Source organism: Macaca thibetana, chromosome 19 (genome assembly GCF_024542745.1).
Source record: "Macaca thibetana thibetana isolate TM-01 chromosome 19, ASM2454274v1, whole genome shotgun sequence".
Taxonomy (NCBI): domain Eukaryota; kingdom Metazoa; phylum Chordata; class Mammalia; order Primates; family Cercopithecidae; genus Macaca; species Macaca thibetana.
The window spans coordinates 4,614,867-4,642,452 of NC_065596.1; the positions used below are offsets into that span (position 1 = coordinate 4,614,867).

The 27,586-nt window shown below is 42.8% G+C and overlaps 1 protein-coding gene across 2 annotated transcripts in view; it reads right to left on the reverse strand.

The window, feature by feature from the left end:
* LOC126942272 (zinc finger protein 486-like) overlaps positions 1-19,233 on the reverse strand; it is a 268,583-nt gene extending 249,350 nt beyond the window's left edge. For both annotated transcript variants that reach the window (XR_007721535.1, XM_050769677.1), the window contains exon 1: positions 19,101-19,233. Coding sequence is in view for 1 of the 2 variants with exons in the window: in XM_050769677.1 (XP_050625634.1) it covers positions 19,101-19,103 (3 nt within the window). In the remaining variant the exon portion in view is untranslated. The remainder of the gene's footprint in view (positions 1-19,100) is intronic.
* Positions 19,234-27,586: the final 8,353 nt, after the last annotated feature.

The following is a 27,586-nucleotide window of genomic DNA, read 5'->3' on the forward strand; positions in this document are numbered from 1 at the left end:
AGATCTGGCATAAAGTCTGACTTTTTGAATTTCTAAAGAGCTCATCTCTAATGCAAATGTTTTTGGCCCAAGAACGGTATTCTGTCAAACATCCAATAAATGGAAGAGCCTGTGTTTTTCCCAGTTTTTCTGGCCTGTAAACAAAGATAAGAACCTTCATTTTCCAAAGAAAAGTATGTAGCAAAAAAGAGAAAAAAGGACAGCTGCCAGATTAAATGTGATGCTTTATGCACATCAGCTGCATAAAAAAAAAATACTTAATAATGAAGAGAAAAATAATTAACTCTATTGTAAAAAAATCTATCAGAGAGCCATGTCACCAAGTGAATCATTAACCATTAACTGCACTAGGACAAATTTTTATGATGTACTAATGCACATCACAGCATCACGGCTGAAATATTCCTCCCAAAGAAAGTAAATAAAATTCTGAATTTAGGCCGGGCGCGGTGGCTCAAGCCTGTAATCCCAGCACTTTGGGAGGCCGAGGCGGGTGGATCACGAGGTCAGGAGATCGAGACCATTCTGGCTAACACAGTGAAACCCCGTCTCTACTAAAAAATACAAAAAACTAGCCGGGCGAGGTGGCGGGCGCCTGTAGTCCCAGCTACTCGGGAGGCTGAGGCAGGAGAATGGCGTGAAGCCGGGAGGCGGAGCTTGCAGTGAGCCGAGATCGGGCCACTGCACTCCAGCCTGGGCGACAGAGCAAGACTCCGTCTCAAAAAAAAAAAAAATTATGATTTTAACCATAAAGAAACATGTTTTATGCTAACTTCAAAATACAGATAACTCCTATGTTCTATAATTTTTAGTAGAAATTTTAAGTAGGCTTCATTTAGCACCCTAGAGAGCAGGTATCTTAATTTTTTTTCCCAGAACTTTCTGGTTAATAACTGCCATCCCATTTAAATAAGCTTTTCCTTAATCCTGTTCGGCATAGAGCTAATGGAACACATTGATGGAGCCTCAACATTACGTTTTCCATCTTTACTAGGGACTACAGTTTCCCCCAATAGAAATCTTGAGTATCCACATCTTTCCATGTTCAACAGCCACAAAGGGAGCACTTTTAATATTGCAGATCATAAATTATTGCTGAGAATCCTGCATGGCATATAAGAAGCTATGATGTAGCAAATGTAGAGGAGGCTCTAAGCTATAGAAAAGAAATATTTTACAGAGACCCTTGACTATCATAAGAATTTTAAGAAGTATTTAAACCAAACTCATTAGAAAAAAAAACCAAAAGTAGAGAAATAAATGTTTGTAAATACTAAATGCATAGCATTCGAGGAGGCAGAGTGAATACAGGTCTTGATCTGAGACAGAAAAGCCACTTTTTTTCTTTCTCCTGCTTCTCTGGAATTCCTTCTCAGATGAGATTCTCTGGACAAATTATACCTGTATCTTGAGAGTATGTCCTTAAAAGTGTCAGCACCACGTGTTTACCTGGTAGCATGACATCAAATGGCAGGAAAAAAAAAAAAAAAAAGACAGAAAAAGTCCACCCATTTCTGTCCTTTAAAACAGAAGAGATTCAGGAACAATAACCTGCTTCATGAAGATAAAAATATAAGTTTCTCCTTTCCTGTCCTCAGGTGCCCTCCCCTGCCAGAGGCACCAGCAATTTCTGCTACAGTAATGGAAATATGCACCACACTGACCGCTCCCTACTAAACCCAAACACAACAGGCCCTGTGACCACCCTTTAGTGCAAAGGTGGAACTTAACTCTTATGAATGAGAGCATTGCCTCTAAAGTTTTAATGAGCTTATAAATCACTTGGTAATTTTGACCCCACTTTGTGGAATGTGATTCTGCAAGTTTGAAAAGGGTCCATGAAGGATGTTTTAAACAAGTTTCCTGTCAATGCTGATGTTGCTTCCCCTTGGCTCATTATTAGCATTAGTTAGAGAAGCAGGCACAGCACAGGGTCCCTTACACTCAGCATTCTTGTCACAACCAAATACTTCTGGTAGAAATAAAGACAACCCGTCTCCATCCTAAAGTTTTATATTCTTTGCTGGCTCTTTAAAGTTTACAGAAGAAACAGAAAGCAGCAATGTCTGAATAAATCTGTATTTAAAAAAGAACATGTACACATGTACTAATGCAATGTTTATTAAGCAGGTACTATGTGCTCGAGAGTATGATACAGAGCACTGTACTGGGCATAACAAATTATGTGATTTAATTCTCATAACACCCTGGGAGCTGGTACTAAGGGTTTAATAATTTCCAAGATTTAGATAAAGGGCCCAGCATTTTTATTTCTTCTTCTGTTTCTCTGTCACCAACTTTTTAAAAAAATTGTATGGAATAAATGCTAAATATAGGCCGGGCGCGGTGGCTCAAGCCTGTAATCCTAGCACTTTAGGAGGCCGAGATGGGCAGATCACGAGGTCAGGAGATCGAGACCACCCTGGCTAACACGGTGAAACCCCGTCTCTACTAAAAAATACAAAAAACTAGCTGGGCGCGGTGGCGGGCGCCTGTAGTCCCAACTACTCGGGAGGCTGAGGCAGGAGAATGGCGTGAACCCGGGAGGCGGAGCTTGCAGTGAGCTGAGATCTGGCCACTGCACTCCAGCCTGGGCGACAGAGCAAGACTCCGTCTCAAAAAAAAAAAAAAAGCTAAATATAGACAGATTTCAAGCTATAGAAAGAGTTTAATGTAGTTTAGAGAAAATTTTATTCTGTTTATATTTACTTCTTTTTTTGTCACTTGTGGAGCAACTACTGGATCTTCAGAAATAGAAAACAAGTTGCTAAATAGAATGTCTCTGTGAGTACTGGATTCATAGAAAATTTAAAAATTAACACCCTCTAATACATACTTCGTTTTTCTGATTTATCTGCTTTTGAGTTTCAGTAAATTCTAAGCACCAGCTCTAGAAAGGCAGCAGGATTCAACAGCCAAAACTCTGATCTCTTCTAATCATTTCTGCGAGGCAAGACTCCAGCGTAGAGTCAGACCTAAATAAGGCCTCTAAAAAGGGTGAATCTTAACAGGTCTGGGATCGGGTAAGAACCCTATGTGGAATTCAGTTCTCTATGCCACTAGGGTACTTCCAGTTTTGTTTTTTCTAACCTTATCTAAAAGAAACTTGAATCCCAGAGTTTCTATAATTTTTATTTTTTCTAGCCACCGCCCTGTCAACTTTATACTATATACTACTATGGAATTTAAACAAATTCCCGAAGTTTTCTAGGGTAATTTTTATTTTCTTTTTTTGGAGACAGAATCTTGCTCTGTCGCCCAGGCTGGAGTGCCCTGGCATGATCTCAGCTCACTGCAACCTCCGCCTCCCGGGTTCAAGCTATTCTTTTGACTCATCCTCCCGAGTAGCTGAAACTACAGGTGTGTGCCACCATGCCTAGCTAATTTTTGTATTTTTAGTAGAGACAGAGTTTCACTGTAATGGCCAGGCTGGTTTGGAATGCCTGACCTTGTGATCCGCCTGCTTCAGCCTCCCAAAGTGCTAAAATTACAGGTGTGAGGCACTTCATCAGGCCTTTCTAGGGTAATTTTATTCAAAAATAAATATGTGGCTGGGCACAGTGGCTCACACCTGTAATCCCAGCACTTTGGGAGGCCAAGGCGGGCAGACCCCCTCAGGTTAGGAGTTAAAGACCAGCCTGGCCATCATGTTGAAACCCTGTCTCTACTAAAAATACAAAAAACTAGCCGGGTGTAGTGGTGGGCACCTGTTAATCCCAGACACTCTAGAGGCTGAGGCAGGAATATCGCTTGAACCCGGGAGGCAGAACTTTCAGTTAGCTGAGCTCGCACCATTCCACTCCATCCTGGGCAACAGAGCAAGACTCCATCTCAAAAAACAAAAATTAATTATAATAACAATTCTTCTGTTCATGAATATCCTTACAGGTGTAAACATCAGAAGTCACAGCAATATAAAAAAAGTGGCCTAAATGAAGCCCAAGATTTTGGACATATCTATTTATTGTACCAACCATATGATGCATAATGCCATTATTTATCCAGTGGCTAAGCTACACTACAAGTTTCTGGATTGTAGGAACCATGACTGCTTCATTCCTTTTTTTACGGTTATATGAAATGTAAGGAAGTACGTTATCTATTTAGGTCTCCAGATCTCATCCTTGTTTACCATTCAAGCACCGGAAACTGGAGAAACTCTCATCTGGGTACCAACCAAAGACACTTCTTGTATGAGGGGATGAACAAACACAGGATGACTCATTTATCTTACACTGAGACAGAAGCACAATTAACCACACTTCTCAGCCTGACACAATTCTGCTCTGGACATCCTCAAATACCTCAAAGACACCTAGATCATTGTGAGAGAACTCCCAGTGACCCTGGATTGATGGCCCAATGATAAGCCAGGCTGGAGAGACTCAGACTGACTCTAAATAAAAAATAGAACTGCACTGGTGGAGCTCCAGAACCTGGATCACCCATTCTGATTTGCTAGCTCTTGGGTAAGAGAAAGAACAAAAATACTCTGCTCCAGTATCACATTTTACAGGTAAATGTAGTTGCGGTCATGGCTCTGGATACTTTGTGGCCTTGATCTCTCACTCCTAAGATGCTTATTTACACTTACAGATTCTGCCATCATTTCCTCCTGGGGCCTCTCACATAACTGTAGCAGGTCAATGAACAAGATGTGAAAAATCTCACAGAGCCACACTCCCAAATGGAGGCTGTAAGCTGTCTAGGTTGACATCTCACAATGCAGAAAATGTCTTTTGTTTGTTTTCTGTATATTCTCAATCAAAAGTCCGGCCCTTTTTTTGTAAATCCCAGGGAGAGGCCAGACCTTATCTGCAGATTCTGGGTAGGATCCACCTGGCTCTGCATCTTCTGGTATTACAGCAAGTGGAGTACAATCAAAGGAGAGATCTCCTCATAGAGGCTGCTCTAGCACATTCTAAATGATAAGTCTCCATCAAAGAAAAAAAAGCTCATACAACATGAATATAAGTAGACAGTTTATTTGCATCGAGCTTAAGGATTATAACCTGGGAGCAAAGATTCAAGTTGCCTGGAATCTACACTTTGATTAGTAGCAGTTACAAGAGGATTGGTAAAGACAAGAAAACAGGGACACAGTGGGGTGATACAAAGTTGTCAGAAATTTTTATTTATTTACAGAAATAACACTGATTATATATATTTACCTATATGTCATTATGGTTTAAGCTATGGGATATAGTGTCCAACGTGGCACTGTTAGCTTAATTTATAGCTACTTGTGACAATAGTGAACAGTTTCAAGAGATGAATACATAGTTCAAAGGGGGAGAAAGACATAACCGCACTTTCTTTTTAACATCTGAGTTTGATAACCAAAAGAACTTGCATTTGTCAGATAAAAGTTTTTTATTTCCCAAATCTCGAAAACTTGGATTCAAAATGTGGAGCTGCAGATGTAGGACCTGAATGGCTGCAGTAGCAGCAGGTGTTACCTGCACATCTGTAAGCATTTTAGCAAGAAGAGAAAGGGGAAAGTGGACATTCTCATGTCTACATGTCTACTCAATGCACACATGTTACTCTGATTTGGTCTGTGAGCTCCATGGTCTCTGAATCAGTTTCAGGTCTGAAGATACAAGAGTCATTCTGAGAGAGAGAAAACAATTGATCACAGCCCAGTAGAGTTCATAGAAATGTAGTCTAGCCTCTCTTGAAGTGACTGTAGAGGACTATAGATGCCAAATAGGAAGAGACACAATTTTTTCTGCCTATTTGGGGGACAGCATGCACTTTGCTGCACAACTGTGAGTTGACTGGAAGCCTGAGAGGGAAAGTCCCCTCTAGAGTAAATTCTGGTTGGCACTTTATGTGTTTGTATCATGTCTGGTAATTCTAGACAGTGTTTGCAAACAATAATTAAAAGAAAAATTTTATCTAGCCCCAGAAAATCTTCACAATAAGACAAAAGAAAGAAAACATTTTTATTACACAATTAAATGTGAATGTGACATGCATCATTGTCAATCTGCTTAAGAGGCTGCAAAGACAGAAAGATGATCACCACAATTAGTCCACAAGTAGAATTTCCAGCACCATGTCATACATAGTGCTGGAAATTCACCTGGAGATTGAAGAGGTCATCTGTGTATGCTAATTGCTTATATTCAATGACAAATAAACTTTTCCCATCTTCACAACAGGATGTATTTAGCAGCTTGAAGCCAGGTGCCTGCTGAAGGCAGGATTTCACTCTGCTAGCATTCTATCTTTTTGGCTATTTACATTTTAGAGTAGTGGCTCAGTGCTCCCTGGCACTGGGCTACGACACTCCTGCTTGCATTCTCCTGGTTGCTAGTGTCCTCTCTTGACCTCTACCAGCTGCCACTGAGACACAGATCAGAGCCCAGTTCACAGTTTATGTGAACCCCATTTGCCAAACCAGAACTCTAGTGTCACATCACAGAGTGAGGCCTGAGCTGCAGGAGGAGAGCCTGCAGGCCGCGTGGGTAGAATTGCACCTTCACAATCATGAGAATGTGAGCAGTGTTTCAGCCACAGTTTCTACTTGTAATGGTGACATGAAGAAAATACTGCTGAATTTCCAGCATGAGCCCAGATAGAAATAGCTCCAAAAGTTCTCACTGTGACAGTCCACCTCATTCAGACACCATGGGATGCTAATAGGGCTTCTGAAACAGACACCCAAAGTATTGGAGAGAAAAACAGATCTCCATCTGAGCAAGATTATTCTGAGAGAAAAATGTTAAAAAGATCTTTAAAAAAAAAAAGCTCAGGTTAAGATTGATCAAATGAGCCAGAAAATGTTCCCCTAAAAGCAATTTCTCTATAAACACCCAAAGTGCACAGGTACTCCCAGCATGAGAAACATGAGCATTATGAAGAAAGGGGGCAGAGTTTCAGAAGAATTTTATTAAGTTTTTTTCCATCTCTGCTGCTCTCTCATCTCCTAGCCATTGAATGGGGGTTCTACATTGAAATACATCTGACAACTTCAAACAACACTTAAAGATGAAGAAATAGAATCTGACTGTGTTCATATAGTGGAATATATTGCAACTTGCAACATAGCTAACTGAAGAGCTATTATGGTTTTTGGTGGCCATATCACCTGTCTTTATTTTTCCTGTAATAGCAGCATTCCAATTTAGTGAAATAAAAGATAAGAAAATTGTGTTTACTCATAATTATTCCTGTAAAGTAATAAACATATCAGACTGTTATCTACTCTTAACAATTTGGTAGTAAATTTTCTGTGGATATTAGATATAAATATCTAAGTATGAATAATTTTAATGAACTAGACATAATATATGTAGCTTTTTTGTTTTGTTTTGTATTGTTTTGTTTTGTTTTTGGAGACACAGTCTCATTCCGTTACCCAGGCTGGAGTGAAATGGTGCGATCCCAGCTCACTGCAACCTCCACCTCCCAGGAATGAGTGATTCTCCTGCCTCGCGAGTAGCTGGGATTACAGGCGCATGCCACCATACCCAGCTAATTTTTTTATTTTTAGTAGAGATGGGGTTACACCATGTTGGCCAGGCTGGTGTCGAACTCCTGACCTCAGGTAATTAACCTGCCTCAGCCTCTCATCTCAAAGTGCTGGAATTACAGGCGTGAGCCATTGCACCTGTCAAGTTATGTAGCATTTTTAAAAACTGCAACTGGCCGGGCGCGGTGGCTCAAGCCTGTAATCCCAGCACTTTGGGAGGCCGAGACGGGCGGATCACGAGGTCAGGAGATCAAGACCATCCTGGCTAACGCGGTGAAACCCCATCTCTACTAAAAAATACAAAAAAAAACTAGCCGGGCGAGGTGGCGGGCGCCTGTAGTCCCAGCTACTCGGGAGGCTGAGGCAGGAGAATGGCGTAAACCCGGGAGGCGGAGCTTGCAGTGAGCTGAGATCCGGCCACTGCACTCCAGCCTGGGCGACAGAGCCAGACTCCCTCTCAAAACAAACAAACAAACAAACAAACAAAAAACTGCAACTATACTTCAGTTAAAACACTTTATATTTCAAAAGTATAAATAACAATATTAAAATAACCATTTAAGTGAACCATTCAAAGTAAGCATTGTGGCTTTATATTCATACTATTGTAGAAAATACTGTTTTTGGGTCACGCCAGCAATATCAGCACTTTGGGAGGCTGAGGTGGGTGGATCACCTGAGGTCAGGAGTTTGAGACCAGTCTGACCAACATGGCGAAATCCTGCCTCTACTAAAAATACAGAAAAGTAGCTGGGCATAGTGGTGCACGCCTGTAACCCCAGTCACTCAGGAGGCTGAGCCAAGAGAATTACTTGAACCCAGAAGGCAGTGATTGCAGTGAACCGAGATTACACCACTGCACTCCAGCCTGGGCAACAGAGTGAGACTCTGTTTTTTTTAAAAAAAAAAAAAAAAAAAAATGGCCAGGCATAGTGGCTCATGTCTGTATACAAAATGAGCTGGGCCTGGTGGCCCATCCCTGTAATCCCAGCCACTTGGGAGGCTGAGACAGGAAAATTGCTTGGACCTGGGAGGCAGTTTGCCTGAGCCAAGATCACACCATTGCACTCCATCCTGGACAACAAGAGTAAAACTCCGCCTCAAAAAACAAACAAACAAACAAAAAAAGTGTAATGTATATTGCCTACAAACCCTATACATAACTATGCTAATTGTTCTGAAGTAATAAATAGAAAGCAAGATACAACTACAGACTCCACTGTTTAGTTTATGCACTGAACTGTTCTTGCTTGTGCAGTATAAGTACTTCAGCCTGCAAATATCAGATAATTACCTTGGATAATCAGGTTTCTGTCAAAGAAACTTAGTATCTTTTAGTCTTTATCATTCTGTATTGCTAAATTTAATCCTATCTTTGTGCTAAGCTTCTGTGTTCTCTTAAAATGGACTTTTATCTAAATAAATCTGTGTCTAATTTAAAGGACTAAAAATGAAAAACATAAACTTCAGAAACAAAAACAAAGCAATAATTCTGAAGTACTACATAATCTGGACCTGAAAAAATGACTAAAGGTTTATTTAAATGTTAATATGATTTACATATATTTCAAAAAAGCAGAGAAAAATCTATATATAACCTAAATTCCTTAAGAAAAGAAAGAATATCAAAATATTTTTGAAGCTCTTTATTATTTATTATACTTTAATTTCTGGGGTACATGTGCATAACGTACAGGTTTATTACATGAGTATATATGCGCCATGGAGATTTGCTGCACCCATCAACCCATCATTTACACTAGGTATTTCTCCTAATGCTGTCCCTTCCCTAGCCCCCCAACTCCCTTTTTGGAACTTTTTTTTTTTTTTTTTTTTTTTGAGACGGAGTCTCGCTCTGTCGCCCAGGCTGGAGTGCAGTGGCCGGATCTCAGCTCACTGCAAGCTCCGCCTCCCGGGTTCACGCCATTCTCCTGCCTCAGCCTCCCGAGTAGCTGGGACTACAGGTGCCCGCCACCTCGCCCGGCTAGTTTTTTTTTTTGTATTTTGTAGTAGAGACGGGGTTTCACCGTGTTAGCCAGGATGGTCTCGATCTCCTGACCTCGTGATCCGCCCGTCTCGGCCTCCCAAAATGCTGGGATTACAGGCTTGAGCCACCGCGCCCGGCCCTTTTTGGAACTTTTTAAAGAGTTTTTGAACTCTTGGACATCAGAATTTTGCACACTGTATGTACTTGAAAAAATGTTTATGGGGGAAAAAGCAGAAGAGAGAAAGATGTTCTAAAAAATCCATGAGTGCACAAGACCAGTGCAACAGACTAGAAAGCCCAGAAATAATGCCACCCTCCTACCATCATCAGATTTTTGCCAAAGCTGACAAGAGAAATGTGGGAGGATTTCTCCATTTAATAAATGGTGCTGGAATAACTCTCTAGCACTATGTAGAAGACTGAAACTGGACCCCTTCATTACACCATATACAAAAATCAACTCAAGATAAATTAAAGACTTAAATGAAAAACTTGAAATTGTAAGAAACCTTGCAAGATAACCTAGGAAATACCAGTCTAGACATAGAAACTGGCAAAAACTTCATAATGAAGCTACCGAAAGCAATTGTACCGAAAGCAAAAATTGACAAACGGGACCTATTTAAACTAAAGAGCTTCTTCACAGCAAAGGAAACTATCAACAGAGTAAACAGACAACCTACAGAACAAAAAAAAAAAATCTGCAAACTTTGCCTCTGACAGAGATCTAATATCCAGAATTTATTAAGAACTTAGACAAGTTTACAAGAAAAAAAAAAACTCATTAAAAAGTAGGCCAAAAAAAACATGAACAGATGCTTTTCAAAAGAACATATACATGTGGCTAGCAAGCATATGGGAAAAAAATGCTCATCACTAATGATTAGAGAAATTAAAAGAGAAACCACAGTGAGATACCACCTCACACCAGTCAGAATGGCTATTTTTAAAAAGTCAAAAAATAACAGATGCTGGCAAGGTTGCAGAGAAAAGGGAATGCTTATACTCTACTTCGTAACTGGGTATATACCCAAAGAAATATAAATTACTGTAGTATAAAGATACATTCATATGTATGTTCATTGCAGCACTATTCACAATAGCAAAGACATGGACAGGCCCTATCAATGGGAGACTGGATAAAGAAAATATGCTTTGGTCAGATGTGGTGGCTCATGCCTGTAATCCCAGCACTTTGGGAGGATGAGACAGGTGGCTTGCCTGATCTTAGAAGTTTAAGACCAACCTGGGCAACATGGCAAAATCCCCTCTCCACAGAAAATACAAAGAGAAAAATTGGCCAGGCGTGGTAATGCAGGCGTGTAGATCCAGCTACTTGAAAGGATGAGGTAGGAAAGAATTGCTTGAGCCTGGGAGGTTCAGGCTAAATAGGGCCATATCACATGACAGCACTCTAGCCTGGGCAATCAGTGACACCCTGTCTCCAAAAATTAAAATAAAATAAAATAAAATAAAAGATTTAGTAAAAACAAAATATGGTACATAAACATCACGGAATAGTCTGTGGCCATTAAAAAATAAATGATCATGTCCTTTGCAATAACATCAATAAAGCTGCAGACCATTATTTCAGAAAACTAATGCAGAAACAGAAAACCAAATGCATATTATTTACAAGTAAGAGCTAAATAATATGAATACACAAACACAAAAAAGGGAACAACAGACACTAAGGCCTAGTTGAGGGTGGACAGTGGGAGGACCAAGAGGATCAGAGAACATACCTCTTTGATGCTATGCTTAGTATCTGAGTGACAAAATAATCTGCACACCAAACCCCCATGACATAATTTTTGCTGTATAACAAACCCACATGTGTATCCTGAACCAAAAATAAAAGCTAAAAGAAAAAGAAAATCTCTGGGGGGGAGACAGTGCAATGTAGGTGAAAGGACTGATCTTTGCTACAGATAGTGACCCAGGTGGGGCTGTACTCTGATTTATTTCTGTGTGCATACAGACAGATGAGATTATGAATAGGTGGTCCAAATCCTAGGTTGGTGGAGAAAAACGGTTGCTGCTGCAGATTCAGTGTCTGGGGGTGGGGAAATACCAGGAGAATTGTAGACACTGTGGGTTCTTGGCAAGAAACACCAGGATCAAAAATGCCGTGGTGAAGTTCCTGAGGGTGGTGCCTAGTCCTGGGAGGAGTGTGGACATGTCAATGTCTAGTGTGTGTGTTTGTGAGTGGGTGGGAATCCTGTGGTGGCAGCTGCAGGAAAAGTGGGTCTGTCATCAGAGCTCCTTTCCTCTAAGTTTGCAGTCTTCTGTCACCCTGGGAGAAGAATTAGAATCACAGGACAATGGGCAGTGTGATAGCCTGTGTACAGAGGCTCCCTTTCCCAGACACCCAGAGTTTTATTCCAGGCCAGGCCTCAGTGATACATTTTTTCTGGCACCAAATCTGTAGTTTGCTGAACATCAAACAATTCTCCAACAACAACAATTGTCTAACATTTGAATTCTGACACCACCCAGAGTCAGCACAGACCCTGATTCAGGGCTGGGTCCCACAACATTGTCCTCACTGCAGATGCCAGTCACAAACCCCATGGGCCCATTTATGCTTCTGAGCTACTATTTAAAAACTGGGAACTCCCATAACCTCCCTGAAGTTCAGTAATTTGGTAGAGCTACTCACAGAACTCAGCAAAACACTGTGGTTATGTTTACTGGCTTCATCTATAAGATACAGACCAGGAAAAGCCAAATGGAAGAAATGCATAGAACAAAGAAAAGAGATGGGGAAAGATAAAACACATAGATAATACTGAAAAACATTTATGATTAATAAAATTCTCCAAGTTTTGTGTACTCCAGGAACAGTTTATGGAAAGAAACACCCTTCCCATTATGACTTAGATGGTGCTGTCTTTTCTTTCCTATCACACAGCCAGACACACACTCTGCACATTTTCTCCTTTTTCCCATTAAAAAAAAAAATCAGCTGAATTTGTCTTCAGTGGTTAAAATAAAATCTTTTCCTTTTTTTTTTTCATTTTAGCCAGAGTCTCGCTCTGTTGCCCAGGCTGGAGTGCAGTGGTACAATCTCGGCTTACTGCAACCTCCACCTCCTGGGTTCAAGCAATTCTCCTGCCTCAGTCTCCTAAGTAGCTAGGATTACAGGTGCCCACCACCATGCCAGGCTAATTTTTGTTATTTTGGGGTTTTTTTTGAGACGGAGTTTTGCTCTTGTTGCCGAGGCTGAAGTGCAATGACACGAACTTGGCTCACTGCAACCTCTGCCTCCCAGGTTCAAACAATTCTCCTGCCTCACCGTCCCATAGCTGGGATTACAGGCATGCCCTACCACACCTGGCTAATTTTTTGGATTTTAAGTAGAGACAGAGTTTCTCCATGTTGGTGAGGCTAGTCTTGAACTCCCGACCTCAGGTGATTCGCCCACCTCATCCTCCCAATACTTTTTGTATTTTCAGTGCAGACAGACTTTGACCATGTTGGCCAAGCTGGTCTCGAGCTCCTGACCTCGGGTGATCTGCCTGCTTCGGCCTCTCAAAATGTTGGGATTACAAGCGTGAGCCACCGCACCCAGCTTAAAATAAAATATTTCTTAATCAAACTTTACTTAAGTTTATCTCCCTCCCTTAGGCTCCTGACCCTCAGTCTGAGTCAACATACAAAAGCATTTTATGTCTCTCCTAAGAACATGCTGATTTCAGGGTAAGGCCTTCTCTTTTCTATAATTTGACTTTTTCACCCTCTCATTCCCCTCCCACCTCCTTTCTAATCTTATTTGCTTCTCCCTAGGAAAGAAAGCCCTTTTCTGCATACCATATGGTTTTTGCAAGCCATAAAGATCTTATAATTAGGCCAGTCGCAGTCTAATTATAACCTAGGAGTCACCAGGTTCAAGCTTTAATTTCCATGTCAGAGTTATTCACTTGGAAAAATGGCTTGCAAAAATTAAGTGTTTGAAAAACCCAGTGAAATTACTCATTCACAGTGTTTACATAAAGGAAGGAAATTTTAAGGTGCTTTTTTTTTTTTTGAGATGGAGTCTTGCTCTATCTCCCAGGCTGCAGTGCTATGGCATGATCTCAGCTCACTGCAACCTCCACCTCCCCAGTTCAAGCGATTCTCCTGCCTCAGCCTCCCAAGTAGCTGGGACTGCTGGCATGTGCCACCAAACGGGCTAATTTTTGTATTTTTAGTAGAGATGGGGTTTCACCATGTTGGGCAGGCTGGTCTCAAACTCCTGACCTCAACTGATCCAGCCGCTTCAGCTCCCCAAAGTGCTGGGATTATAGGCGTGAGCCATTGCACCTAAGGTGCTTGCATTTTATACTTTCATAAGAAAAGCAAATATATCTACTTCTTTATTTCCATTAAAAAATAATGTAATTAAAAATTAGTCATATGGGAACACTTGTAGAAGGTACCACATTTCGGCCGGGCGTGGTGGCTTACGCCTGTAATCCCAGCACTTTGGGAGGCTGACTCAGGCAGATCACCTGAGGTCAGGAGCTCGAGACCAGTCTGGGCAACATGGTGAAACCCCGTCTCTACTAAAAATACAAAAAGTAGCCAGGTGTGGGGGCATGCACCTGTAATACCAGCTATTTGGGAGGCAGAGGCAGGACAATGGCTTGAACCCAGGAGGCAGAGGTTGCAGTGAGCCAAGATTGCACCATTGCCCTCCATCGTGGGTGACAGAGCAAGAGTCCATTAAAAAAAAAAAAAAAAAAAAAGGTACCACATTTCATCACATATAATTTAGCATTAAACTCAGAAATCAAGACAACAGGATATAGAACAGAGATATTCACTGTCACAAATTTACCCTGCAAAAGGAGAAACTGATATTTTGACGAATCTATGTAACTCATCAATTATCTACCAGATTTTCCTGTGGAAATATATTGTCTACAGCCAAAATGGAAGAGAGATTTTCCCTATTTCTTTCCTTGGTAGCTAGCATTCTTAAAGCTAAGGCTTGGAATTCTGTTTGAAGTCACTCAGCCATAAAAAATACACCTGAGGGCCGGGCGCGGTGGCTCAAGCCTGTAATCCCAGCACTTTGGGAGGCCGAGACGGGCGGATCACGAGGTCAGGAGATCGAGACCATCCTGGCTAACACGGTGAAACCCCGTCTCTACTAAAAATACAAAAAACTAGCCGGGCAAGGTGGCGGGCGCCTGTAGTCCCAGCTACTCGGGAGGCTGAGGCCGGAGAATGGCGTGAACCCGGGAGGCGGAGCTTGCAGTGAGCTGAGATCCGGCCACTGCACTCCAGCCTGGGCGACAGAGCAAGACTCCGTCTAAAAAAAAAAAAAAAAAAAAAAAATACACCTGAGAAAATTCCTAAACTGACTCTGAGAAATAAAAAGGTAAATGAGAATTATTAACAAATGGAATATGTGATTAGATATTTTTTGAAATTCATCTCTTTTATGTTCTTTATAAATATTTTCTTACTTTCCAAGCCCTAATAATAAAATGCAAATTACACTTAAAAACTGGTGTCAGCTGGGTGCAGTGGCGCACACCTGTAATCCCAGCATTTTGGGAGGCCAAGGCCAGCAGATCACTTAAGACCAGAAGTTGGAGACCAGTCTAGTCCATCTCTACTAACAATACAAAAACTAGCGGGGTGCAGTGGTGCGCACCTGTAGTCCTAGCTACTCGGGAGGCTGAGGCATGAGAATCACCTGAACCCAGGAGGTGGAGGCTGTAGTGAGCTGGGATCAAGCCACTGCATTCCAGCCTGTGCAACACAGTGAGACTGTCTAAAAAAAAAAAAAAAAAATAAAATAAAATAAAATAAAATAAAATAAAATAAAAATAGTGAGGTCAAAATAAGGTTTAGCTGTGGCTCTCTCAATACTTGCAGGTCGGCCGGGCGCGGTGGCTCAAGCCTGTAATCCCAGCACTTTGGGAGGCCGAGACGGGCGGATCATGAGGTCAGGAGATCGAGACCATCCTGGCTAATACCGTGAAACCCCGTCTCTACTAAAAAATACAAAAAACTAGCCGGGCGAAGTGGCGGGTACCTGTAGTCCCAGCTACTCCGGAGGCTGAGGCAGGAGAATGGCGTGAACCCGAGAGGAGGAGCTTGCAGTGAGCTGAGATCCGGCCACTGCACTCCAGCCTGGGTGACAGAGCAAGACTCCGTCTCAAAAAAAAAAAAAAAAAAAAAAAAAAAAATACTTGCAGGTCACACGGCCACAGAGGCTGGGTCTCTATAAGCAAAGGACACAAAACACAGAAGATAAACCTGGAGCTCCCGCTGCAGCGAGAAACAAAGGCCCCCAGACAGCATTCTGTTCGCTCCAGCTGCGTACCTCATTGGACGGATTGAAATCTTTTCAAGGTACAGATCCAATCATCCACCCCATCCTGCTCCGTTACATGCTGAATAACCACCCTCCCAGGAGACACTGCGCTATGCCCCAGTGAGTGCACCAGGTGCATTTTACTTTGTAAGTTTTTACACCATCTCACTGCGGTCAATTTTTTTGTCTTTTGGAGTGTTTTTTCACGAACTCTTCACTATTTTTTTTTTCACTATTTTTCTGTCCCCGCCAAGAGAATCCAGGGAGATGCCTTTCAGCCCCAAAGCTGCCACCTGCTCCCTTTAGAGGTTACACTCCATACTTAAGGTGGTCCTATGGGAGAAAATGACCAAAGAGCTAATAGTCACTAGACACTCTAGCAGACATAGCCATGGTGGGTATCTTGGTTTATCCCCAGAAAGTACTAAAACAGCCTAAGTGGAGTGGCACGATCTCGGCTCACTGCAACCTCCTCCACCTCACGGGTTCAAGCGATTCTCCTACTCTAGCCTCTTGAGTAGCTGGGACTACAGGCGCGTGCCACCACGCCCAGTTAAGTATTTGTATTTTTACTAGAGACGAGATTACACTGTGTTATCCAAGGTGGTCTCCATCTTCTAACCTCGTGATCCGCCCACCTGAGCCTCCCAAAGTGCTGGGATTACAGGCGTGAGCCACTGCGCCCGGCTTCAAAAGGGAAATCTTGACCCAAAAACATTCTGGTAAGTTCTCTGGAAAAATAAAAGAAAAAGAGGCACAGATATTTTTTACAATACAGTGTCAGGGGATTAGTCTCTGCCCTCTTCACATTGGAAATATTTACTAACGGAAAATCTTTTCAATATTGTTAGGCAATGCTTTTTTTTTTTTTTTTGAGACGGAGTCTCGCTCTGTCGCCCAGGCTGGAGTGCAGTGGCCGGATCTCAGCTCACTGCAAGCTCCGCCTCCCGGGTTTACGCCATTCTCCTGCCTCAGCCTCCCGAGTAGCTGGGACTACAGGCGCCCGCCACCTCGCCCGGCTAGTTTTTTGTATTTTTTTAGTAGAGACGGGGTTTCACCGGGTTAGCCAGGATGGTCTCGATCTCCTGACCTCGTGATCCGCCCGTCTCGGCCTCCCAAAGTGCTGGGATTACAGGCTTGAGCCACCGCGCCCGGCCAGGCAATGCTTTTTAAAAAAATGATTGAGGAACATGGGGTACACTTGAGGCCCTGCTTGGGACACATGTGAAAAATGCCAGGGACAATCAGTCCCCTGTGGGGTGTGAAAATAACTAAGTGGCAAGCAATTAGACTGAGGAGGCTCTAGTCCCCAGATTCCTACTTCTAAAACAAAAATCTAAACTCACGTGCATTTTTTGGTAAATTACTACATTAGGGGAAAAAACTTCAGGCTTAAACAACTATAAACTGCCAATTAAGCTCTGATTACATAACCAGGAAATTTCCACCTTGATTGTACAAATTAAGGAACTATGTAACTATACCTAACCAATTATTGAATTTGTTTTCTTCATCATGCATTTTGTTTTATTTTATTTTTTGTCTGAGACAGAGTCTCTGTTGCCCAGGCTGGAGTGCAGTGGCGCCATCTCGGCTCACTGCAACCTCCGCCTCCCAGGTTCAAGCCATTCTCCTGCTTCAGCCTTGCCAGTAGCTGGGATTACAGGCGCGTTGTCACCACGACCGGCTGATTTTTGTATATTTAGTAGAGACAGGGTTTCACCATGTTGGTCAGGCTGGTCTTGAACTCCTGACCTCGTGATCCTCCCGCCTCAGCCTCCCAAAGTGCTGGGAAGGCCAGCCACTGCACCCCGCCATCAGGCATTTTATAAATGTCTTTTCTTCAAGCCCCTCCATGGACCACAAACTACAAACTATAGCTGGGTGCTCTACAATTCTTGAATCACTCTTTGACTAAATTATTTCATATTTTTGCAGTGACTCTCACACTTTTTTTTTTTCCAGACATAATTGCTCTGTCGCCCAGGCTGGAGTGCAGTGGCGTGATGTGAGCTCACTGCAACCTCCGCCTCCCGGGTTCAAGCGATTCCATCATCTCTGCCTTTCGAGTAGCTGGGACGACAGACATTCGCCGTCACACCCAGCTAATTTTTGTACTTTTAGTAGAGATGGGGTTTCCCCATTTTGGCCACGCTGGTCTTCAACTCCTGACCTCACGTGATCCATCCGCCTCGACCTCCTGAAGTGCTGTGATTACAGGCGTGAGCTACCACACCCGGCCCCATCAATTTTTAATAGGAGAAAAGAGAAACTGTGAACCCTGACAGATATAATAGACTCCTCTCCAAAGGCCTTTCTTGTTCCTTGTTCTTAGGACCAACTTTTTTGTACCTCCTTGTACCTAGACACCCGCTCTGTAAGCAACCCAAACCGCCAGTTCCAATCTGCGACCCGCACCCCTTCCTTATTTGGAAAGTAGCCTATCGGGTCAGCCTAGATTGTGAGGTCAGACCCCGGCCACCGGGGGAAAGACACAAAGACAATAACGGCGTTAGGGTTAAAAACCCCTTTCTAACTAGGAGGCCGAGGCGGGCGGATCAACTGAGTTCGGGAGTTCAAAACCAGCCTGACCAACATGGTGAAACCCCATCTCTACTAAAAATACAAAATCAGCCGGGCGTGGTGACGCATGCCTGTAACCCCAGCAACTCGGGAGGCTGAGGCAGGAGATTCACTTGAACCCGGGAGACAGAGGTTGCAGTGAGCCGAGATTGCGCCCCATTGCACTTCAGCCTGGGCAACAAGAGCAAATCTCCGTTTCAAAAAAGAAAACCAAAAAACAAAAAAACCTTCCTTTCTTCGGTGTGCTCTTGCGATCAAGATAGACGCGAGCAGCACCCTTCTTCAGAAGTAAATATGCCTTCTTGTGAAATTTTCTAAGTGCTGGGTGGTTTTTTGTTTTTTTTTTTTTGTTTTGCGGCACCGAGCGCTTGTTTCTAACAACCCCACGGACCAAAACTCTTCCCATTCATGAACCCGCACCCCGAGTCAGGATTCTCCCCTGACAACCCTCCCGTGGTGCTTGCACGATCTGGGAGAGACGCGGTGCTGCGGGTGCAGAGCTGCTGAAAGAGGGCTCCAGGCCAGGACGCAGTCACTGTGCAGGGAAGAGACAGGGCCCCGGCTGTTACCGCAGCCGCCATCTTATGGCTGAAGGAGACTGAGGCCGAGCTGGGCAAGGAGAACTCGGGCGGGAGATTGTGGAGCTGACTGTGAGGAGGCAGAGTCCCGCCAGAGCCACTTCCCACGGGTTTCAACCAGCCCCTCCCCTCTCTCCGGAGGTTGGACCCGGCACTCACCATTTCTAGGCTTCCAGGGGGTCCCGGGGTTTAGCTGTGGCTCTCAATACGTGCAGGTTACACGGCCACAGAGGCTGGGTCCTATAAGTACAGGACACACATCCCAAGATAAACCTGGAGCTCCCGCTGCAGCGAGAAACAAAGGCCCCCATAAACCATTCTGTTCGTTCCAGCTGCGTTCCTGATTGGACGGTTTCCAGCCCAGCGTCCCTGATTGGATAATGCTTAAGGCCCCGCCCCCTCAGTCGCTGAGTGACAGAAGATGTGATCACATACTGGGCTGAGTGAAGAAAGAGTGGCAGCCTAGGCTGCAGCCTTTTCTTTCTCTCGTTCTTTCTTTTCCCCCCTGAGACGGAGTTTAGCTCTTATTGCCCAGGCTAGAGTGCAATGGCACGATGTTGGCTCACCGCAACCTCCACCTCCCAGGTTCAAGCAATTATTCCTCAGCCTCCCATGTAGCTGGGATTACAGGCCACCACCTCTGTCTAATGTTTTGTACTTTTGGTAGAGACGGGGTTTCTCCATGTTGGTCGGGCTGGTCTTGAGCTCCCGATCTCGGGTGATCCGCCAGCCTCGGCCTCCCAAAGAGCTGGGATTACAGGTGTGAGCCACCGAGCCCGGCCTAGCTGCAGCCTTTTCAAACAGGGCTTCCTCCCTGAGCTGAGCATCCTATACCAGAGCATGGGAAAATTCTATCTCGTATTCGCTCTCTTTTTGAATGTATTCAAAAGGTGAATAGAAGTACTTTGCTGTCATATTAATAATACATGAAATGTTTGTTCAAGAGAAAATCAACTTTTACTTTGGTAATAGTGTATTATCAATACTAAAGCTAATTTTAATAAGACCTTGTAAAGCCGGGTGCGGTGACTGAGGCCTGTAAACCCAGTACTTTGGGAGGCTGAGGCGGGCAGATCACTGGGTCAGGAGATCGAGACCATCCTGGCTAACACCGTCAAACCCTGTCTCTACTAAAAATACAAAAAATTAGCCGGGTGTGGTGGCATGCACCTGTGGTCCCAGCTACTCAGGAGGTTGAGGCAGGAGAATCGCTTGAACCCGGGAGGCAGAGGTTGCCGTGAGCCGAGATGGCACCACTGCACTCAAGCCTGGGAGACGAAGTGAGACTGCAGTCTCCAAAAATGAATAAATAAAACCTTGTAAATAAACAAAATTTGTCATTTCTGACCTTTCGAGATTTACATTTTTAATTTGTAATCTCCTGTAATTTTTAAACTATTTATATTTTATTTATATCTATATTCTTCTTAATTTTTCAATTTGAAACAACCTTTAAGTAATTTCAAACTGTTATAGGAGATAGAAAGAAATCATTTAGGGACAGGTGTGTTGGCTTACGCCTGTAATCCCAGCACTTTGGGAGGCCAAAGTGGGCAGACTACTTGAGGTCGGGAGTTAAAGACCAGCCTGGCCAGCACGGTGAAACCCCATCTCTACTAAAAATACAAAAAATTAGCCGGACGTGCTGGTGCACACCTGTAGTCCCAGCTACTCCGGAGGCTGAGGCAGGAGAATCGCTTGAACCCAGGAGGCGGAGGCTGTATGGTAGTGCATGTCTGTAGTTCTAGCTACTCAGGAAACTGACGTGAAAGGATCACTTGAGCCCAGGAGGCCAAGGCTACAGTGAGCCAAATTATGCTACTGCACTCCAGCCTGGGTGATGGTAAGATCTTGTCTCAAAACAACAACAAATCATTTTAAAAGACTAAAATTATACGCTGTGTGTTTTCTAACAAAAACTGAATAAAACTAGGAATTAAAAGCAAAAGTCAAACTGGCAAATTCAAAAATATGTGAATATAAAATACACTCTTCATCATATTCTTGCTCAGGGGTAAAAAATTTCATTGTTCAAGGATGTGAATACAACCAACAGTTAAAAGCTACAGTATCAACACCGATAAAATAAAGTTGCATTATTTCCTTGAATGATACAAAACATATTTTAAATAAAATACAAAGACATAAAAAAACTAACACATTGTTTAGGAAAAATACAAGAAAAAGGCATGACATCGGTCTTGGCATTATTTTCTTAGATATGACATTAAATGCATGAGCAACAAATAAAAGTTTAACTACACGAGACTTCAAAATTTCTGCACATCAAAAAAAATTTAAGAGTGACAACATCCCTTAGAAAATAGGTGAAAACATTTGTATATTATATGTTAAAGGAGTTAATATTCAAAATATATTAACAACTCTTTAAACAGTAAAGTTGAATCAACTCAATTTAGAAATGGATAAAGTTTTCATCAAAAAAACACAAATGGGAAAATGCATTTGAAAGGACACACAAAATTACTAATTTGTGGAGAAAGAAAAAAAACACAATGACAAACCAAATAACCTAATGCCCATTATAATGGCCACTACAAATTTTTTTAAAAACATTATAGGCTCATGCCTATAATCCCAGCACTTTGTGAGTCCAAGGCAGGCAGATCACGAGGTCAGGAGTTCAAGACCAGCCTGGCCAACATGGTGAAACCCCACGTCTACTAAAAAATTAGCTGGGCATGGTGGCATGTGCCTGTAATCCCAGCTACTTGGGAGGCTGAGGCAGGAGAATTTCTTGAACTGGGATGCAGGAGGTGGAGGTTGCAGTGAGCCAACATCACATTACTGCACTCCAGCCTGGGTTACAGAGCAAGACTCCATCTCAAAAAAAGACAGAGAAATGAAGGATTTTAACAGTCATAACTTGTATTTCAAAATTAAAATTCTTCTAGAAATAAGGAAGGAAAGGAAGAAAGAAATATACAAACAAATGAAAGACAGCCTGGCCAACATGTGAAACCCTGCCTCTACTAAAAATATAACAATCAGCCTGGTGCGGTGGTACACACCTGTAATCTCAGCTACTTGGGAGGCTGAGGCATGAGAATTTCTTGAACCTGGGAGGCAAAGGTTGCAGTGAGCCAAGATAGTGCCACTATACTCCAGCTTGGGTGACAGAATGAGACTCCATCTCAAACAAAACAAAATAAAAACAAAACAAAACAAAAAAACACAAATAGAAGGAAGGAAGTGGATTACTCACAATAGCTAAAGTATGGAATCAACCTCAGTGTCCATCAATAGGTGAATGGAGAAAGAAGATGTGGTATATGTACACAATGAACTGCTTTTCAGCCCCTAAAAATAAGAAAGTCTTGTTATTTGCAAGAACATTAATGAACCTGAAAGATATTATGCTAAGTAAAATAACCCAGCACAGAAAAAAATTTAAAAAATCATCCTTTTTTGTTTTGTTTTGTTTTTTTGAGATGGGGTTTCGCTCTTGTTGACCAGGCTGGAGTGCAGTGGCATCATCTCGGCTCACTGCAACCTCCGCTCCAGAGTTCAAGTGATTCTCCTGCCTCAGCCTTCCCAGTACCTGGGATTATGGGCACGTGCCACCACACCCCGCTAATTTTTATATTTTTAGTGGAGACAAGTTTTAGCTATGTTGGCCAGGCTGGTCTCAAACTCCTAACTCAAGTGATCCACCCACCTCAGTCTCTCAAAGTGCTGGGATTACAAGCGTGAGCCACCATATTTGGCCCACATAATCTGATTTCTATGTAAAGTGTAAAAAAAATTTAAACTCATAGAAGCAGAGAGTACAATAATGGAAAAAAAGAATCCCCTATGAGGTTTTTTTGTCTGATTAAGAGAGCTTCTTCATGATCTTTCAGGGATTATATTTTCTTTCATTGTCTGCATCCTCCTGTTCTTCAGGCAATGGATGAAAAAAGATACAGAGAGGACACATTTGCTTTTTATCCACTTCACTTCCATCGACTATTAGTCAATGTGTACAGCTGAGGATAGCAGTTTTCTGGAAGGACAGCTACTTCTCAGCAATAAACAATAAACTGGAAAAAAAGTATAAATCTTTCATAAAAAACTAATAGATTTTAAGAAAAACAAGCATATGCATCAATAATGCTTGTGGTCAAATATTCATTTTGTTGATTTCTATTGGGCTCCCATAATGTTTGATCAAAGGGTAGCAAATATACAGCAGAAAAGAAATCTTATTCTGGCTGGGTGTGGTGCCTCACGCCTGTAATCCCAGCACTTTAGGAGGCCAGGGCGGGTAGATCACAAGGTCAGGAGTTCAAGGCTAGCCTGGCCAACATGGCAAAACCCCGTCTTTACTAAAAATACAACAATTAGCCAGGCATGGTGGTGGGCACCTGTAATCCCAGCTACTCAGGAGGCTGAGGCAGGAGAATCACTTGAACCCAGGAGGCGGAGGTTGCAGTGAGCTGAGATCATGCCACTGCTCACCAGCCTGGGCAACAAGAGCAAGACTCTGTCTAAAAAAAAAAAAAATTAGGCCGGGCGCGGTGGCTCAAGCCTGTAATCCCAGCACTTTGGGAGGCCGAGACAGGCGGATCACGAGGTCAGGAGATCGAGACCATCCTGGCTAACACGGTGAAACCCCGTCTCTACTACAAAATACAAAAAAAAAACTAGCCGGGCGAGGTGGCGGGCGCCTGTAGTCCCAGCTACTCGGGAGGCTGAGGCAGGAGAATGGCATAAACCTGGGAGGTGGAGCTTGCAGTGAGCTGAGATCCGGCCGCTGCACCCCAGCCTGGGCGACAGAGCGAGACTCCGTTTTTTTTTTTTTTTTTTTTTTTTTTTTTTGAGACGGAGTCTTGCTCTGTCGCCCAGGCTGGAGTGCAGTGGCCAGATCTCCGCTCACTGCAAGCTCCGCCTCCCGGGTTCACGCCATTCTCCTGCCTCAGCCTCCCGAGTAGCTGGGACTACAGGCGCCCGCCACCTCGCCCGGCTAGTTTTTTGTATTTTTTTAGTAGAGAGGGGGTTTCACCGTGTTAGCCAGGATGGTCTCGATCTCCTGACCTCGTGATCCGCCCGTCTCGGCCTCCCAAAGTGCTGGGATTACAGGCTTGAGCCACCGCGCCCGGCCGAGACTCTGTCTTAAAAAAAAATAATAAAATAAAATTAAAAAATTATTCTAAATAAGAATATTGCGAATTGTTATTTTGTCAATATAAGTAAAAATATGACCTCACACTAATAGTCTCACCTATAGTTGTACAACATCAAATGCTATGTTTTATTTAACATTTTATTTCATATAAGTATTTAATTTATATCACTCTCCTTTGCTATTTTAATGGCTTCTCCACTTTATATCAGTGGAAAACAGGTCAGCAAGTCCCAGGAAAGCACGTGGTGCTATTGCTACTTTAACAACGATCATGAAGAGTACTTGTTTGGGTGCTACTCATGTGTCAACGCTGTTATTTGGCTTAAAGCCCTGGTTTTCTATTTTTTTCTAAATTTATGGGTAATATAAAATTATTAGCTAAGAAGACTTTATCTTATTCAAATATGTTTTATGGGATTTCATTGACATTTAAGTGCCTGAATTTTCTGGAATATTGAAATTTTCCATGAACCCAAATTGAGTACTATAGATAATCTTTCACTGAAAGCTTTTCTGAGGCAGAGTAAGATTTTTAACATTTTATTATGATATGGAAGAAGTTATTAACCATGTTTTCAGTAATCACTCAGAACACAGCATTCTCAGTTCCCAGTATGCACCCTGAGTCACCCAGGGGAAATTGGTATCTCTGTAAAAAGGCAGAAGAAAATGCTGAGAAAACACTGCACAGCAATGCTTTCCACATGCACCTATTCGGGTCTTCATTTAATTGGGCTGTTATTTGCATGGCTAGATATTTACTGAATTTAGTCATACTATTTTTTAGCAGCTAATGGCATCTGTTACCCATTAATTTTATACATTTGCTTTTTTCAAAAACAAATCTTTTGTTAATTTATTCTAAATTGAGACTACATTTATAATCTTCAGTGTTAAATATATAATTATATAAATATACATTATTATATATAATAATATATTATAATTAATGTCTCTTTGTCCCTTCTCTTTTTTTCTTCTTGAGACAGAGTCTTGCTCTGTCACCCAGGTTTGAGTGCAGTGGTGCAAACTTGGATCACTTCAACCTCCGCCTCCCAGGTGCAAGTGATTCTCTTGCCTCAGTGACCTGAGTACAGGTGTGGGATTACAGGTGTGCACCACCAACCCCAGCTAATTTTTTTTTTCTTAGTAGAGGCAAGCTTTCACCATGTTGGCCAGGCTGGTCTCAAACTTCTGGCCTCAAGTGATCCACCTCCCTTGGCCTCCCAAAGTGCTGGGATTACAGGCGTGAGCCACAGTGCCCAGCCTCTATCTCTTCTTATGAGGATAGTCATACTGGATTATGGCCTTACTCTCATGACCTTATTTAACTTTAATTGCCTCTTAGAAAGCTCTATTTCCACACCCAGTCCCAATGAGGGTTGGAACTTCAATAGGAACAACTCCATACACATAAAATTTAACAGCTTAGATGAAGTGATTTAATCCCTCAAAACATAAACTACCACAATTATCCAATTAAAAAAGTGATATTTTTGAATTGCCCTACACTAGAAACTGAAATAATAATTTTTTTTTTTTCTTTGAGACTGAGTCTCGCTCTGTTGCCCAGGCTGCAGTGCAGTGGCGCTATCTCATCTAACTGCAAACTCCGCCTCCCGGGTTCACGCCATTCTCCTGCCTCAGCCTCCCGAGCAGCTGGGACCACAGGCGCCTGCCACCACGCCCAGCTAATTTTTTGAATTTTTAGCAGAGACGGGGTTTCACTGTGTTAGCCAGGATGGTCTCGATCTGCTGACCTCGTGATCCACCTGCCTCGGTCTCCCAAAGTGCTGGGATTATAGGCGTGAGCCACCACGCCCAGCCTGAAATAATAATTTTTAAATTAAAAATAAATAAATAGGCGGGGCGCGGTGGCTCAAGCCTGTAATCCCAGCACTTTGGGAGGCCGAGACGGGTGGATCACGAGGTCAGGAGATCGAGACCATCCTGGCTAACACGTGAAACCTCGTCTCTACTAAAAAAATACAAAAATTAGCCGGGAGCGGTGGCGGGCGCCTGTAGTCCCAGCTACTCGGGAGGCTGAGGCAGGAGAATGGCGTGAACCCGGGAGGTGGAGCTTGCAGTGAGCTGAGATCCGGCCACTGCACTCCAGCCTGGGGGACAGAGCGAGACTCCGTCTCAAAATAAATAAATAAATAAATAAATAAATAAATAAATAAATAAATAAATAAATTCAGACCCGAATAGTTTTACTGAGTTTTCCAGTATTTAAAAAGGAATTAACACCATTTCTACTCAATATTGTTCAGAAAATATGAGAGGAAGGAACACTTCCCAAAACATTTTAGGAACCTAGTATTACCCTCAAACAGGATCAGAGAAAGGCAATACAAGGCCTTTCTCTTGTGCAGTGGATCACGTCTATAATCCCAGCACTTTGGGAGGCCAAGGCAGATGAATCACTTGGGGACAGCAGTTCTAGACCAGCCTGGTCAACATAGCGGAAACCTATCTTTATGAAAAATGCAAAAATTTGCCAGGTGTGGTGGCTCATGCCTGTAATTCCAGCACTTTGGGAGGCCGAGGTGGGCGGATCACCTGAGTTCAGGAGTTCCAGACCAGCCTGGCCAACACGGTAAAACCCCATCTCTACAAAAATACAAACATTAGCTGATTATGATGGTGCATGCCTGTAATCCCAGTTACTCGGGAGGCTGAGGCAGGAAAATTGCTTGAACGTAGCAGGCATGGGTTGCAGTGAGCCAAGATCGCCCAGTGAGCCAAGATCGCCCAGTTTGGGTGACAGCAATACTCCGTATCAAAAAAAAAAAAAAAAAAAAAATACAAAACTTTGCCAAGTGTGGTGGTGGGTGCCTGTAATCCCAGCTGAGGTGGGAGAATCATTTGAAGTCAGGAGGGGGAGGTTGCAGTGAGCCAAGATCACACCACTGTACTCCAGCCTGGGTGACAGGAGGAGATCTGTCTGAAAAAAAAAAAAAAAATCACTAATATTTAAATGTGCCTGCAACTGCATGTTCACATTATTAATAAAATAGCATCAGACATCAAAATAAGCAAAAAGAATAACGTCCATGAACCTGAAGACAAGATTTCCAGCTTCATAAATGACCCAGCAGCATCAGAATTAGAAGATTTCTAAGTAACTAGAATTCTTCCCAGCTCCACTGGAGAGGATGAACATAGGGGCTCCAGCAAGATAAGGACAGGGCCAGTGGACAGTGACTGGTCTAGTGAGAATAGAATCCCAAAGATCCTGGGAAATACAGTTACACAACAAGCTTCCAGGAAACAACTGGAACAAACCAGGCAACCCCGCAGATACTGCCAGGAATGAATAAGCAGAAGAGAGTCAGAGCCACAAAATCTAAGCAAAAGACACCAAACCACAAGAAGCACCCAGCCCTGTGAACACCAGCTGTGGCTACATCAGAACCAATCTTTTCAGACAGCTGCTATGGACTGATGAGAGCAGCCACATGCCAAACAGCAGTGCATCTGAACACAAGTCCCAAGACTCTCTTCTCTATTAATC